General features: G+C 42.7%; 1 protein-coding gene across 10 annotated transcripts in view; it reads right to left on the bottom strand.

Moving 5' to 3' along the window:
- Nucleotides 1–4,579: 4,579 nt before the first annotated feature.
- Nucleotides 4,580–16,519, bottom strand: part of atxn2 (ataxin 2) — a 42,574-nt gene continuing 30,634 nt past the window's right edge. For all 10 annotated transcript variants that reach the window (XM_080738870.1, XM_080738871.1, XM_080738872.1 and 7 more), the window contains 6 exons: nt 14,871–15,064; nt 14,381–14,507; nt 13,778–13,978; nt 11,382–11,593; nt 8,712–8,889; nt 4,580–5,541 (listed from right to left, as the gene is read on the bottom strand). In XM_080738870.1, the coding sequence (XP_080594996.1) occupies nt 5,513–5,541; nt 8,712–8,889; nt 11,382–11,593; nt 13,778–13,978; nt 14,381–14,507; nt 14,871–15,064 (941 nt within the window). In that variant the 3' untranslated portion in view covers nt 4,580–5,512. The remainder of the gene's footprint in view (nt 5,542–8,711; nt 8,890–11,381; nt 11,594–13,777; nt 13,979–14,380; nt 14,508–14,870; nt 15,065–16,519) is intronic.

Genomic DNA, 16,519 nt, shown 5'->3' with positions numbered 1-16,519 from the left:
ATTTCACAGGGCAATTATGGTTCAGGTCTGTCCTTGGACCAATTAAGAGCTCTACCTCATACCTCACTTGAATTGAAAACTGGAATTATTTTATATAGAAAGCACTGAAACGTGCTAGCCTAGTCCAGAAGTTATTATCCGTTGTAGCTAGAAGGTGCTTATTGTATTCATAAGAAAACAAAGCCAGATGTAGTCAATGTCCCCATATTTTTTGGATACAGTCAAGAAGGATGGATCCCATGAACAAATTGTGCTGGACATGTCAGAGTGACTACACTGGGACCAGACAGCCAAGCTCGCCAGGGCATAAAAACTATTAAGCAACCAAGTTTGAAGATCCACTGAAGTAGAATAAATGTATTAAGTGGCTGAAGCACTGTTTACAAGGCAATCAATAATATGACCAAGAAAGCGACACTCTGTTGCTGTAACATTTGGACCTCAAAACTTTGAACCCTGACGATCTGCAATTGATAGGATTACAGCTCAGAAATGGAACATTTCTGTGCTCAGTTTGAAGTAAAGCAGTAATGCAGTTTTTTTCCCATAATATTACAGACAAACCAGATGAAAGCTAAAGCAACTTAACCTCGATAAAACTTCAGCTAAAACTGCCATTTCAATGAACTACCCCAAATCACCCAGAACACAAACACTATTGTAACCAGTTCCATCACTGACCTCCAGAGCACTGTAGCAAACGAACTATGACTGCAAAATAACCTTTCCAGCATCACACCACACCAAAACCCCTTATCCATCAGAACATTACATCACCCTCATGCATGTACCTTGACGGAATCAATGGTGGGAAGATGCTGCCTGCGAAACAATTTAAACCGACCGCTTCTTTCAAATATTTGAAAATTAACTGCTATTTTTGCCCAGGTCTGTTGGTAGGTGGAGGTGGGGGGTTATCACTTCTCTCCTTGGCAAATAAAGATGCTCTAAGGAGGTTCTAATGTAGAGTGAACTTCCCTTTCCTCTCCCGCTGGCACACCCACACAAACACAGTACACACATTATAGCACACACATTGTGTTCGTGGGTTAAATTTCATTGTGGTGAAGTTGCTTCGAGAAATGGATCTGCCCTAAATCTTTAGCCATTAAGCAGAACGATGCAAAACTGATATCAGATCATCATTTTAAAAGTAACTTCTAGATAATGCAACGGAAACTCGTTGCTGTTTTTGTGGTATGCGTGTGGGCGTTTGAACCATGGCAATGGAACTCAAAAGACAGATTTGTGTACTGAAGCCAGTGTGAACTGGGTGAAAGAGTGGGTCTGCATGCTAGCACTGGTCTCAGTCTGTTGCCCTGTTGAAAGTGCACCAGGCTCTCTTTACGTAGTGGGGCCTTGATCAGTGGTTCTCAAAGTCCTTGAGGGGGTTCCAGGGGGTCCCCAGTCAGATTGATAGTTAGGAACCAAACTGACCCCTGTAACTCTGAGAAGCAATGAGTTCTATTTGTACACATGGGGGGTCCTTGACATAAAAACGTCAAGGACCCCCAACTGGCCCAGAAGAAATCAGAATATTGCAGTTGTCGCTCTTGAGAGTTCCATTTTCAGTTAACCCCGCAATGAAAGAGTGGGGAGGGAGGGAGGTCATATTTAATGTCTAGGATAGAGGTCCTCATAATCAATATACCAGGGCATTTATTAGTATTTATCTAGTCATTGATTACAATTTAGGTATTTGTAACACCTTCTGATGGGATCTGTCTCATCTTGGTCTCAATGATTTTCACTTCAAAGGTTTAAAACTATTTTCTCAGTGATGTGATGCACCACCTGAAAGGCATGGACACACACACGCACGTACATGCGCGCACACACACGCACGCACACACACACACACCTTGCCTTGGAATGTTGTGCCTTGAGATACCAAAAGGGTTGTTAACCACTGACCGTGGCAGGGACATGAGCACAGTTCTATTTAGCTCACAGGTGTGAGGAAGTTCTGTTGCCCTGAACTGACCTGGGACTGCCTTCATCATTTGCATTCAATGTTCTGTAATCGCACACTTCAGTGACAGAATGAATTAATCAATAAAATCAATATCTCCTAGAAATAAGCTTAGTAAAAAAAAATTAAGATGGTGCTCACTTAGTTCCTAGTAAAAACAGTCCTCCATTACAACAATGTCAGTATGTCCTTCCAAATCACTTGATGTCCAGTATTGTTGGATGGCAAGTTGTTGTGTTTCTTCTCTTCCAAACGAGGGCTGGTTTTCTCAAAAGGATCTGAAATCATTATTTTGCTTCCAGCGACCTAATGGTTTAGCCATTTTTGACCACCAGTGAAAAATAATTCAAGTCCAACTCATTTAATTCATTCCTATACATAAAAACGACAAGCACACATTTCATACAGTAAACGTTAACCTATGCATTAAAGAGGTATGGATCATCAATGATTGGTTAAGAATCTTAATAGCTGCTGATTTGATAAGTCTACCCTCTGTTCCATCACATGGCCATGGTTCTGGGATACTTTTGAGAAACGGGGGTCCTATTCTAGTGCCTGACTGTTTTGTTTCGGTTTGTCTTCTCCTCTCGCTTAACACTAACTTAGCAGTTGCGTATTCACCAATTCAAGTAAGCTTATTCTGAATTTATGATATAGTACTATCTCTCTGTCTTGCCACTTATCATTGTAGTTTCCTGTTCCCCCCCTGAGAAAAACAGAAAAGCAGGTTGATTTCCTGATGAACATGACCAAAGGAAATCCACTTTAGATTATTCCTCTCATAAGTCAGCCTACCAAAGGAATAGGTTACCTTCAATGGTTGTCTAGTTCATGTTATGTTCCACAATCAAGACTGATATAGTTAAGCTGTTTTGACAATGATGAGACATTTTCAGCAAAAGTACGGTTGGTCTTCCTCCCCTCACATGCTTGGTGTAACCCAACTCATCCCCAGCCCCTAGCCTCAACTTTAGCAATTTTGCAAAAAGAAAGCAACGGTATCAGAAAATATCTTTACTATCGGTCTCTTCTCATCACTAATAGTTGGAAAGAATGACTGTACCTTTGCCTGGAAGCTGCTGTTGCTTTTGCCCCCTTCTGAAAGCTCAGGGCGTGATGTGGCGCAGAACTTTATAGTGCAATATCTGAGATGTCCATTGCTTTAGCCTTCAAGTGTGGCACATTGAGAACAATCCAACACTTGACATGAAAGACTTTGTGTGTAAAATCAGTCTTTGCACTTGCTTAAACTTACTTATTGAGCAGCACCAGCAAATTTCTAAAATGGCAAAATTGTTCGAATCAGGATCTTTTTTTTTTTCAATACTGCAGAATTGCTAATCTCGTTAATATTGCATATTCCAATTTCAAAAACAGCTCTGCAAGAATCAAGATTTATGCAAGTGAATATTCCCTGTGTACCTCAACCTTTGAATTTAATGCTTTGACTCTTTCCAGTCTCCCAGCAACACCTTCTGTCTCAGTCTGTTTTAAAGACAAACAAGTCTAGCTGATGATTGTAATGTGTTCTCAATACTGTTGACTCTGTGTTTGTTATTTAGCACTGTAAACATTCCAGTTCATTCTTCCCCTATGAAGCCAATGACACCATGACAAAGCTTTTCCATCCATCATTGTTTGTGTTGATCCCGTTCAGTTATGATAAGCATTCTAAGTTATATAAATATATATATATAAATATATCAACTGTATATTTGACATTTTGTAAAATAAAGCTAACCGAAACAAGTAATTCATGACCCATGTTTTTTTTCTTTTATTTTGTGTTCGCTCTTTAGTTCAGCGAGTTGTGAGCATGTACTGTGGTCCTCGTTTCTATAGCAACCACTTCTAGCCCAGTCCTCCAGGCCAACCAAAAGACATGCTGTAGGAGGACTAAAAGTCTTGCATGGTACCACTACAAGGTCTTCCTTGTTCAAACGAGTTAAGGTTATATGTTCAGTACCAGCTCAATTTAAATTTGACCACCCCTCATATGCACATGGTGTATTAAGACCCACCGAGCTCACATTAACCCAGTGGAAATTCTGGTCACCACCATAATTGAGGATCATGACTAGAAAAGTAGAAGTGTCCAATAGGGATGTCCCAATACCACTTTTTTGCTGACCGAGTACAAGTACGAGTACTTCATTTTGAGTACTCGCCGATACGAGTACAATTAATAATACAAAATGTCTTTAAATTACATTCTTTTTTTTCTTTTTTATCAGATGTTCCTCACTTTCTGGCTGTATATAACACATTAAATTGCATTGCTTTCCCAGAACATGGCACAACTGCCACACATTTCACTTTTTTTTCAGGTTTAGCCCATGGAAATTCCTGTACTGTGCATGATCTTCTAGATCTGCTATGCTCAAACATTTTGTATTTTTACTTTTGATACTTTAAGAGAGAGAGAGAAAGGCGAAGTGGCGGAACACACAGGGTACTCGGGCGCTTTGTGAGCAGTATCGGACGAGTACAGATACCGCAAATAGGCCGGTATCGGGGCGAGTACCGATACCGCAAAATAGGCCGGTATCGGGGCGAGGTAAACCCATTTAAAACAATTACAGAAGCACACAGTTGTCCAGTTTTTAAAACTTTTTTATTGTTTTTAATTTTTTTTGCTCATTTTTTAAATTATTTATATTATCTACAAAGTAAAAGTTTCTTCTTTTTAACTTAAAAGTTACACAATGGTCAGGTGAGAATTGGGATCTGATCACCTCAGCCATCAGTTTCATAAATAATGTTTTTTTTTCTCCTGTCCTCTGGCTGCCAAAATGTTGTGTTTGTTAATTCACAGGAAGCTTCTCGTCACTTTTGTTTTTAGTTTGGTTAGAAACCTGTTGTGTAGTTTGGAAACAAACGCAGCACATAGCAGCAGCAGCAATAGTTAAACAGTAAGGTTAATACTGTCTAAAAGTTGGAAGAATTCTTTTTTTTTTCCCATAACAAGGTGCAGACAAAATACAAGTTCCAGTTTTTTTTCTCTCTTCTTCACTCACAATCATTTCCTCACTCTTTCATGCCTCTTAATTGGCAAGCTGACTCATGTTGCTGTTAGGGATCCCCTTAAGTGGTGTTGGTTTGGGTTCAAACTATGTGTGTGCGCGTGTGTGTGTGTACGTAGTGTGTGTACTCTCCATGTAGATGCATGTGTGTATTTGTGTGTGTGTGTGTGTGTGTGTGTGTGTGTGTGTGTGTGTGTGTGTGTGTGTGTGTGTGTGTGTGAACACTAACAGGGGCAGTCCTCTGTTAATATTAGAACGCTAGCTCGTTAAAAACATGTCACTGCATCAGTCTGTTAACATTCTCTTATTGCCTGGTCTGGAAGAGGAGAGGAGGAGAGGGGAGGGGCGATGGATTGATGGAGGGAGGGGAGGGTGGGGGCAGAAAAGCTGATGTGGTCGCATGTCTTGTGTGTATGACAGTAGGGGGGGGGGGCTGGTCAGGTCTCTTCATCATGTGGTGGTGGAAGTTCTTGTGGAGAAGCATGAGGCAGAGTGGGTCCCTCCGCTCACCCTTCTACAGCTGCTGCTGATGGTGAGCTTGAACTGTCAGTGGGAAAAGGGGAGAGACAAATACCATTTCATTGAGCGCTTTCAACATGAGGTCCCTATTTTGGGCATGTCATTATGTGGGGCTTCGCCAATGACCCATGTGTTTGTTGCGTGAGCTTGTAGCCGTTTTCGCTATTCGTCGTACAATCCCATAGGAATTCAAGGTCGTCTGTACAACTGTACAGAAAACATGCAAAGATCTTATGTGATGGTGTGTCGGGGCCATTGTTGAGTTGAAGTGAAATATATATTTTTTGAAATGCCAAGTTACCGTGTACCTTTTTTGTCTTCACTAGTATAGTACCCAAACCAAAAATACCTGACAATTCCCAACACCCGTATGGTACAGTTCTGTGTTCAGTTGGGTTCAGATTCTATGATCTCAGGTCTGTTTATCATTATGTGTAATACCCAAGTGGATCTGAGAAGACCTGTACTCAGTGCTGATCAGGAGAGAAAAAACAAGTGCTGTGTGATGATTAGATCAGATTACTGGAGAACAAAACAAGGGGGAAAGCATTGAGCTGCGCATGCATGCCTGGCTGCCAGTGTTTTGGTGAAAACGTTTCGCTTTTTGTAGACTATGTAGCTGCTAGACTCTATTACGGAGTAGCTCATAACTGGCATTTACAGGTAGAACATTTTAATAGCAATAGAAAGAATTACTGTAGTTCCTCTTCCAGGGGGTGGCATGGACATTTTCCTGTTCCGAGTTAGTTTCCCATAGCTTAATTTCATTGGCTCAGTAACAGATTTGAACTGGAAACACAAAACAATTTTAGGCCACGTTTAGTCGACAACGGTCTCTAGAGAAAACGTCAAAGTCCTGTTGTGTTCTCACTTTTTATTCTGCATTTACACAGAGACGCGTCAGTGAATCAAATGCTGTAGTGTGCATGCCATGTGGCGGTGACACGTCTGTTATACTTCCTATCACAGCAGTTGTTTACATATCTCACCAATGCAACGTGTAGGCTCCACGGCTGTCGGCTTTGCAGTGTGAGCCGTCGTGAGCCAACACATCACACGTTTAGATAAACTGCCCCGTTTATATGGAGACGCGAGGCGGACCTTCTTCAAAGATTTCACTCTGGAAGGTGGATTTGGCGCCTAATATGCGATTCCCATTGAATAGTTTCATAGCTTCATTTGATTTGGCTGCTGAGCCAAATTAAGCTACTGTATGTGAAACTGACTCGGAACGGGAAATGTTTGTGCCACCTTCTGGAAATGGGAACTACAGTTTGGCATAGAGCCTATTGTAATTTGTGTGAATTGAGAAGCGAAGCCATGTCGTCATTTGTGCGTAATGTCGCCCTCTAGGGGGTTCATGCTGGTATTGTTTTGTATTGAAATCGCCATTGGGGAATCTGCGATCGCCGCATATAAGGACTGTATTAAAAAAATAAACACACCATGTGCGCGTTTCTGTCAGCGGGGGGGTTCTGCATAGTTTATGATATTCATTCATATCTGATATAGCCTGTTGTAACTCGTTTCTAGCGTTTATTGTGTTACTCTTTGGGTAAATCTGTACATTTCCACCTTAGTCGATGCTTCATATCCATTTGGGTCAATCCGAGAGCATGGTGTGTCTATATTTTTAACACAGTTCTTATATGCGGTGATCGCAAATTCCCCAATGGCGATTTGAATACAAAACAATACCAGCATGAACCCCGTAGAGGGCAACATTTCACGCCATTTCACGGAAGTGACATCACACTTCGCTAGTCAATTGTTGTTGTTGAATTTCACAGGGCCAATTAGGGTTCGGTTCAAAACATGATGTAACCATAACCAATCGGATCTCAGAATGAGTTTCACCGGTCCATTATGGTTCAGGTCTGTCCTTGGACCAATGAAGAGCTCTACCTCATACCTCACTTTAATTGAAAACTGGAATTATTTTATATAGAAAGCACAGAAACGTTCTAGCCTAGTCCAGAAGTTATTCTCCATTGTAGCTAGAAGGTGCTTATTGTATTCATAAGAAAACAGATTTAGAAGCCAGATGTAGTCAATGTCCCCATATTTTTGGATACAGTCAAGAAGGATGGATCCCATGAACAAATTGCGCTGGACATGTCAGAGTGACTACACTGAGACCAGAGAGCCAAGCTCGCCAGGGCATAAAAACTATTAAGCAACCAACTTTGAAGATCCACTGAAGTTGAATGAATGTATTAAGTGGCTGAAGCACTGTTTACAAGGCAATCAATATGACCAAGAAAGCGACACTCTGCTGGAATGTTTGGACCTCAAAACTTTGAACCCTGACGATCTGTAATTGATAGGATTACAGCTCAGAAATGGAACATTTCTGTGCTCAGTTTGAAGTAATGCAGTAATGCAGTTGTTTTCCCATAATATTACAGACAAACCAGATGAAAGCTACTGCAACTTAATCTCGATAAAACTTCAGCTAAAACTGCCATTTCAATTAACTACCCCAAATCACCTAGAACACAAACACTCACATCATCACTGACCTCCAGAGCACTTAGCAAACTATGACTGCAAAATAACCTTTCCAGCATCACACCACACCAAAACCCCTTACCCATCAGAACATTACATCACCCTCATGCACACACATTAACCACACCCGATTACAAATCAGTCATGTTCCCCACTGACCTATTCTGGGAACCTGATTCTCCAACTTCTCTTTAAATCATGTTTTCTTTCTGTAGATGACACACCAACATAGTGCCACCTACTCACCCCTCACTCACCCCTTTATTTATAAGAAGATAAAGATACGCTAGACCCAGAGGGGAAATTCAAGTGTTGCAGTGGTACAAGATAGGTCTAAGTGAGAGCAGAGAGATAAAAGCCAGACTTGGGTCCCATTTTCTGAGACGGACGCCAAGCGCTAGAACAGCATTTTAGGGTCTTGCACAACTGCTTCGCGCTCTAGATTGTATGGATACCACAGCTCTGTGCATTGAGTTTGCGCTTGGATGTTCATTGATTTTAAAATCAAGCATGGTCTGGGTTCAAAGCTATCTTCCCCACAGACTTGGCGCTACAACTTAAGACCTCCTGTGTTTACTATGATAAAGGTAATGCTTCGATAATAAAATTAAAAAAAAGTTAACAGCAATAATGAGAAGAAAAAAGTTCAATAAGTGTGCTGGTTAAGTCTGCTGGTAGTGTACCTTGTGGGTGTGCCAGGTAGGAGAAGTGTGTGGTGGAAGAGACTGGGATGGGGTTGAGGGCGGTCTGTTGCATTTGGGGCTGGGGACCCCCTGGAGGACCCTGGGTAGCCATCAACATCATTGGGGGATGTTGTTGTGCCGCATGGTGAGATTGCACTAGACCAGACTGCATATGGGCCTGGAAGGGGGGAAGAGAGAGAGAGGGACACGTGGATGTTGGAGTGTGCAAGATAGAGAGAGCCAATCCAACTCAAGAGGAAAAAAAGAGAAGGCGATTAAGGAATGACATCAAAGGAAGACCTCAATGATCACTAAGTGTTCTAACAATGACAACATTTCACCACACAGACAACCAGCCTACAGAATGGGTTCACAAATAGCTCAAAAATGTAATTAACAGGTGAAGCCGCATGGTCGATCAAGCTCAAACAATCCTTTTACCAAGTGAAGAATGCCCTCTAGTGTTTCTTGGCTGTCTTGCAACTATTACCAACAAACTTTAATACATTTCAATGAAAACACAAATAACCTTTTTTTTTAGGGCAAGCCATTCATTGAAAAAAGTGAACATGTAAAACATTTTAAAAGATTTTCAAAAATCGGCACGCTGTGAGCTTGTAGATCGGTTATTGTCTCCGGCAGGCAGAAGGCAAAGCTGACTCTGGCACCGTTGGACTGATAGCATGAAATCTTGCACACATACTCCTTTGAGTCCAAATAAAGCATTTCTCACATTAGAAAATTACAATAAATAAATAAACAATAATAAAACAAATACATTAATAAATAAAAGAAAGACAAGTAAAAAATAGAGCTTAAGTGATCAAACAAAACAAAGTTGATCCAAAAACCTTCATAGGACAGCCAGGATAGCATGAATCCAGCCAACCAAGTAGTAAAAGCGGTTTCTTGAAAACATCAAGGTCCTGAAAATGTACAATTTAGGCATTTTACAACGCTTGAGGGCCAGGAGGGAGAAGATGATGGCCAAGGTGTCATAGGGAATGGAGAGGAAAAACTCATTACTATGTTCTTGTTGAAGAAATACAGTGAAACGAACAAGAGCACGTTAATATTCCTCCTTTGTTCTTCTTCTAAATTGGAGTGGTTCTTTTTTTAATGTGTAATATTCAACATTAGTTACAGTACTAGAGAAGCATTTACAGTATATACTAGAGTTGCCCTCACACCTACGTCGCACTACCGATCCGACCAATATGTCTGAGTCAGTGTCAGAGTACCCGTTGTACCCGTCTGTCTGGGTCTCTTTTGTGCAAATATACTGTATGGAAATGGAGATCTCTGTATTTGTTGTCTACCCGTGTCCCTTTATTTAAACCTTAAATGCATAGCAAGCCCAATCGGTTTATCATCAATCTTTCATAAAATATGCAAGTCATAAAATGTACCAATTTGCGATTGTGTATACTGAATTTGCCTCTTTAGAATGGTGGCAGGGTGGCATTTACCTTCTCCTTTCTTTGTCTCTCCATTCCCACCGCTTTTTTCAGTCTTTTTCTTGAGTCTTCTCTCCTTCACTTGCCTCCTGCTCTGCTTCTGCATCCATTTATCCTTTCTCTCTTGTTTATGTGGATCTTCAATCAGCTGCCCTTTATGCTCCTGCATCTGTCTCCTTCCTTCCTTCTCTCTCATCTCATCCTCCACTGTCTACAATGCAATATCGGCTACACTGTTATAATCTGACACAAACAATATATTTTTACTGGTACCAGCTTGGAGATGATAACAATAGAGGATTAACAACGAATACCAGAAGAGTCGCCAGAAAGAAACTCGCCTGAGCTGATGGTTTATGCCTTTTGATTGATTGAGATATGTATTAGAAGTTGTAGATAGGAAAAGGTATAGTTTCATGACAGTACAGTTCACTGATACAACGTCGACTAAAAGGAAACTCGGGTAAGGCTAGGCTTATTTGTTATTTTCCATTGAGATACTTAATATCCTTATACAGTATACCTCTGTAAACTATGCCTAAACGGTTAAACCTAACCTTATTCCTATCCTTAACCTCAGTAAAATGGTGCCAAAACCTAACCCTATTCCGAATCTTAACCTCAGAAGTTATTTCTAACCTTATTCTCAGTAAAACAAATAAAAATCTCTGCGAGTTTCTTTCCGGCGACTCTACCGGTTACCATAACAACATACCGTTAACGATGATAATTGTTTCACCGTGGTATATCAAAGTAAACTAGAAACAGCAACAAGCTGGTTTAAACCAGGTAACAACACTAGCTCCACATTCAGGTTGACAGCCACTTGGCACTTATTTAATGCTCGTTTGTTCCAAGTGACAAGTGCGTTTCATATATTTGCGGTGCCTGGTGGACTCAACCGGTTAGTACACTGACCACATGCTCCTTGTGAGTTGCGAGGACTTGCGGTCGAATCCAAGTCCTGGCACCTTGTCTTGTGTGTCTTCCCTCTCTCTGGCTTCGGTTTACCTGTCGCTCTACACTCTCCTGTTTAATAAAGCAATGACAACCAACACCTGTTCCACACAAGAGATTTGACTTTTCATGACCTTTCATCCCCATCCCTAACCCAAATGACCCGTTTAACCCGAAGAGCTAGCATAGCAATGTTACCATTATTTAGAAGGGAATGTTTTCAATATAATGAAGATGGCACAGCAGGGTGACTCACCTGCTGCACATGGGCCATGTGGTTGGGGTTGTAGCCGTGCTGCACCTGCTGGGGGTGAATGTAGACGGTCTGTTGGGTCTGTTGGAAGGAGGCCTGGGGAGACTGGGGGTTGGGCCCTGGGGTCATGGAGGGAGGCGTAGGAGCCAGAGCTGAATACATCTGCTGCTGCTGGGGCTGGTTGGCCATGTGGAGGGCCTGGGCCGCTGCCGCCGCTGTTGCAAGTGCACACAGAATGTTGGAAAATAACTAAACTGTTAGGGCAACCAGGGTGGCGAACAATACATATCCCATGACTAGTTGACTTGATGCGCTGGTTAAGGCCGGTAGAGTGGCCGGATGGGAACCGCAAGCTTCCCAGTTCGATTCCCAGGCTCCCCCAGAGTTACTGCTCAAGTGTCCTTGAGCAAGACTCTGAACCCCTAGTTGCTCCCGATGTGCAGGTTCCTCCACCATCGGTTTATGAATGTGTGTGAGAATGGGTGAATGTAATGCTCAATGTAACGTGCTTTGAATAAAAAGCGCGACATAAATGCACCATCTACTGGCTTGTATCTTATTATTATTACTAGAAGCTGGGCCGCCCAAAGGGCGGCCCAGCTTCTAGTCGGCGACCTGGCCAACTCGGAACAATGTAAATAGGGAATGAATGCCCCGCCCTTTAACTGTTCTGCTGCTGTAGACGGCGCTCACCGTCATTGAAAGGGTTAATACCATGGCGCCGTTGACGGTGAGGACTGTGAATCTTACTGTATATACAGTAAAGGTATAATTACTTACAGTACGTCGGTCCGCTCCCGCCCGCATCGGTAATGTCCGCGATTTGTTTACAACGCACGTCGGGCGTGCACGCGAAGTTAACGTCCTCCATAGTAAATCCATTGAGAGGCCCATAAAGAGACCTCATTTTCTCCAAAAGGGACATTCTTATACAAAGGATGGTCTGCACTCCTCCATACTGTACACAAACGATGGGCGCAGCCATGTTCCCTTCTGGCTCACACTGTCATGTGACTAGATGACGTAATCGTTGCCGTCAAGTGATAATTCAAAAAAACTAAAACAACCCCCTTCCAGCCCTTCAAAATAATAGCGGCGGCCTATGGAGGGAACGCCGTGGCACCGAGGCACCAAGCAACCTTCAGATTAAGGGGGCACTATTAGTGTTAATGCAAACCCCATTATACCTGTTGTCATAGGACCCGTTTTGACCATCTGTTTGCCTGTGTCCATTTATGCCCATATATGGAGATATCTGTTATCTGTCTGTCTGTCAGCGTCCATTTTATGTCCATATATGGAGATCACTGCAGATATAGTTCTGGGTCCATTTTATGCCCATATATGCCCATATTTGCCATTTGCGTCCATTTTATGCCCATTTATGGAGATCTCTGTATCCGTCTGTCTGTGTGTCTGTCTGTGTCCCTTTATGCCCGTATATGGAGATCTTTGTGATTCTGCGTAAATTTTATGCCCATATATGCCATTTGCGTCCATATAGTTCTGGGTCCATTTTATGCCCATATATGGAGATATCTGTCTATTTGCGTCCATTTCACGCCCATATATGGAGATCTCTGAATCTGTCTGTCTGTGTCCCTTTATCCATTTTATGCCCATATATGGGGGCATTCATTTTATGCCCATATATGGAGAACGCGCGTGCCCGTGGGACGAACGGTTCTCATATGGGGGCATTCATTTTATGCCCATATATGGAGAACGCGCGTGCCCGTGGGACGAACGGTTCTCGAGATACGCGGATTACCTACATACATACACACTCAGAGATTTTTTGTTGACTCATGTGGCGTACGTGATGTCAGAGCCTTTTATGAAGTGATGTCACAATGAGTCAGAGCTTTCGCCGATTTCCTCAGAAACAGCCTGATGTCAACAATCAACCCCGCATAAGGAGATTCCGAACGTTTCGCGCCGGTTCGGGAAAACCGCGCGTCGGGTCGGGTCGAGACCCGGCACTGCACTCCGTGCCGCGGCGGGGAACGCGCGTGCCGAATCTGAAGCCGGTGGGACGAACGGTTCTCGAGATACGCGGATTACAGACACACACACACGCAGAGACTTCTCGCATTTATAGATAGATTATATGATAGTCACTGTCGGGAAGAAACCCTGCATCTCCAAAGTTTAAAATGTGTAAAAGCCCTGCTTCATAAAACAAGAGTGTTGCACACAACTAGTGAAAATAGAAGATCTATTTATATATATAGATCTATATTATTATTTAACTCATTTTAAAAATGATAAATACAAAACGAAAGGTTTTCCACCTGACAACAGCGATTTACTGGTTCGTATCTTATTATATGATATGGTATCATTAAGCCGTTTTAAATATAACTGTTAACTCAGTAAGTGCCAATGGCTATATTGACCTGCTGCAGCCTGTTGGTGCTGTTGGTGCTGTACTGGGCTTTGGGCTGGGTGGTTGGGAGGACCGCCGTGCTGCTGGGGGCCACCCTGCTGACCCTGGCCCGTGGGAGTGGCCGAGGGCTGGGGGTGCTGTGGGTGCTGTGGGTGGGGATGCAGGGTGGCACTAGGGTGTTGGTACTGCTGGGGCATCGGCCCTGTAGACACTGAAATGGACAGAGGCGTGCAAAGAATTATTGTTTGCAGTTATGTCGCAGGAGAAATGCTGTTGTGCAGACTTTCATTGTATTAAACTGTTATTATTTGTCCAGCACCAGCAACGAACTGGATGTGCACAACCCACTTCTGAACTACTGTAGTTATCCATAGGTAACCATAGCGTGGTGTCATATACAAATTAACATTGCAGTGCATATCATGAACCTTGGACATAGCATCTGAAGAGAGGAGGCCTGGTTTCAAGAGTCATTTTCTCTTGACAGACCTTAGAAAGTGGTTTGATGAGAAGATTTCTACTGTAATAAGTAATAACTCTCTAATTGATAACAGGGATATTTGCATTGGGCCTATACCGACCGGTGTGGCAGAGGACATACTAGGTGACCTACCATACATGGTGTGTGTCTGCTCTGGGTACTGTTGTGTAGAGGAGGACACCAGGCCGGGCTGGCCGTGTTGTGGCGGGGCCATCATCCTGGCACTGCCCTGCATCACCGGACTGAACACATGCTGTGCCTAAAGGAACACAAACCCACAGACACAGACGGGAGTATGTGTGAAGACAGAGTTGCACGTACTAGCTTAAGTGTTCATTTCACTGAGAGAGAGTACAAATGGAAGGCAAAGGCAGCTACGTAGCAGGATGAGGACATTACTACTTTATTCCACTAAACACAGTAGCGAATGGATTTTTTAAATTCCCTGACCACTTTCAACCTTTGACCAACCAAATGAACAAAAAAAGCTAACAGGGCCTTAAAACCTGAACACTGTTCAGGTTTTACCAGCGTGTGGCTAAAGGTGTTCCATTTCTCAGCTGTAGTAATACAAAATAAAACAAAACTAAAATATTAAAATAAATACAATAAATTATAATACCTGTGATTGGTAATGTGGCATCTGCTGGACCAGCTGTTGGCTGGTGAACTGCTGTGGACTACAGGTGAAGTACTGGGTAGAATAAGCAGGGCTCTGTGCTACGATGGGAGGCCCTGCTGCCGAGGCCGGGTGCATCATGGTGGGAGCGCCTTGGGGGTGGTGCTGGTCTGATCTCTGCTGGGGCATGTTGGGCACTGTAGTCCACAGGCAGGAGAGAGCCAGGTTAACTCATTGTCTGCCCCCTCCCGAGTTTCCCCGAGTTATTCCCGTACTCTGACGCAGCCACGCCCTAATTTCCAGAGTTTTGGGCCGTTTTTGCAACAAAATCTATCTACTAGGCATGATCGCGATCGCGAAATTGCATGCTTGACCCCCATACCAACCCCATCTTTCAAACATGGCAGCCATGTTTGTTTACATTTGAAGCCATTTTTAAAATGCAGCAAAACAATTAATGAAGCAAACAAAGTGTTTTAAAGCAGGGGTCTTCAACGTTTTCAGACCAAGGACCCCTTAATTGAGAGAGATGAAGCCCCCCACAACCTAGTGTCATCGTTTGACAGCACGATCATCAGTGTATTTTGGATACATGTGAATTTGTGTTTTCAGATATTTAACCACTTGAACCATCAATACTAAATAAACTTGACCTTTCACTCTGTACTTTGTCTGCTCTTTTTCCCCTCTACACCAAACCTCTTTGCAGTGCGAGGTGTTCTGAGCTTGTAGATCTGCTATTTTTGGCTACAGTTCTCAGAATATGGACATTAGGGTTCAAGTTGTTAATATAAAAAGGATTGGAAGTTTTGGAGGACCCCCTGTAGTAACTCTGATGACCCCCTAGGGGTCCCGGAGCCCCTGTTGAAGACCTCTGTTTTAACGCATTCAAGACCCGAGGCCGATTCTACTGATGGCTTCTAAATCAGTTGTTCGCAATACTTTCAAGATTTTAAAACGTGTTCAAGAATAGCAGATGTATGAGCTCGCAGCACGGCATGAGTTGACGTGCTGTGAGCTTGTAGATGTGCTATTTTTGAATAGGCAACGCTAAAATCTAAAGTCACACTGATGCTTTACCGGTTTTAATGGGTTAATTCAACTGGAATAGAGGAAGAGACAAGGTTTCAGAGACAGAATGAGCAAGTATGAGAGAATATATATGAGATCAAATTACTTGAGGGTAACTGAATTGTACACCGGTGTCACGCATCGAAAACGGCAGATCTACAAGCTCACAAAGCTGCCATTTTCCATGTGTGACACCGATGTACAATTAAGCAGGGGTTGACACTAAGGGCTCAGAGGTACTTGCCCATCGGCAAGTACAGGTCATGTTCTACTTGCCCGAAGGTCATTGCCAACTTGCTCGAAAAGTAAATCGTCCATTATAAAATGATAGGTACGATTTTAATTACCGTTCAATTTAACACTTATTTCTTTACTTTCTGGGGCTGTGCGAGAAAAAATGTCACACCTCAATACCTCCAAATCCAAATACCAACCTACTTTAGCTATGATTGAATATGTCTATGGTTTCACACTTGTCATTTTATATTTTTAAATGTAGCAACAGTAAAAAGAAAAACAGCACATTATAGGTAAATAGTGCTCTCATTTTACATTCCACAGAACAGAAGACACACCGCACT

Source organism: Nannobrachium achirus (genome assembly GCF_963921795.1).
Source record: "Nannobrachium achirus genome assembly, chromosome: 12".
NCBI lineage: Eukaryota > Metazoa > Chordata > Actinopteri > Myctophiformes > Myctophidae > Nannobrachium > Nannobrachium achirus.
Note: the sequence above shows the minus strand (reverse complement) of the source record. Positions and strands in the feature narration are given on the sequence as shown.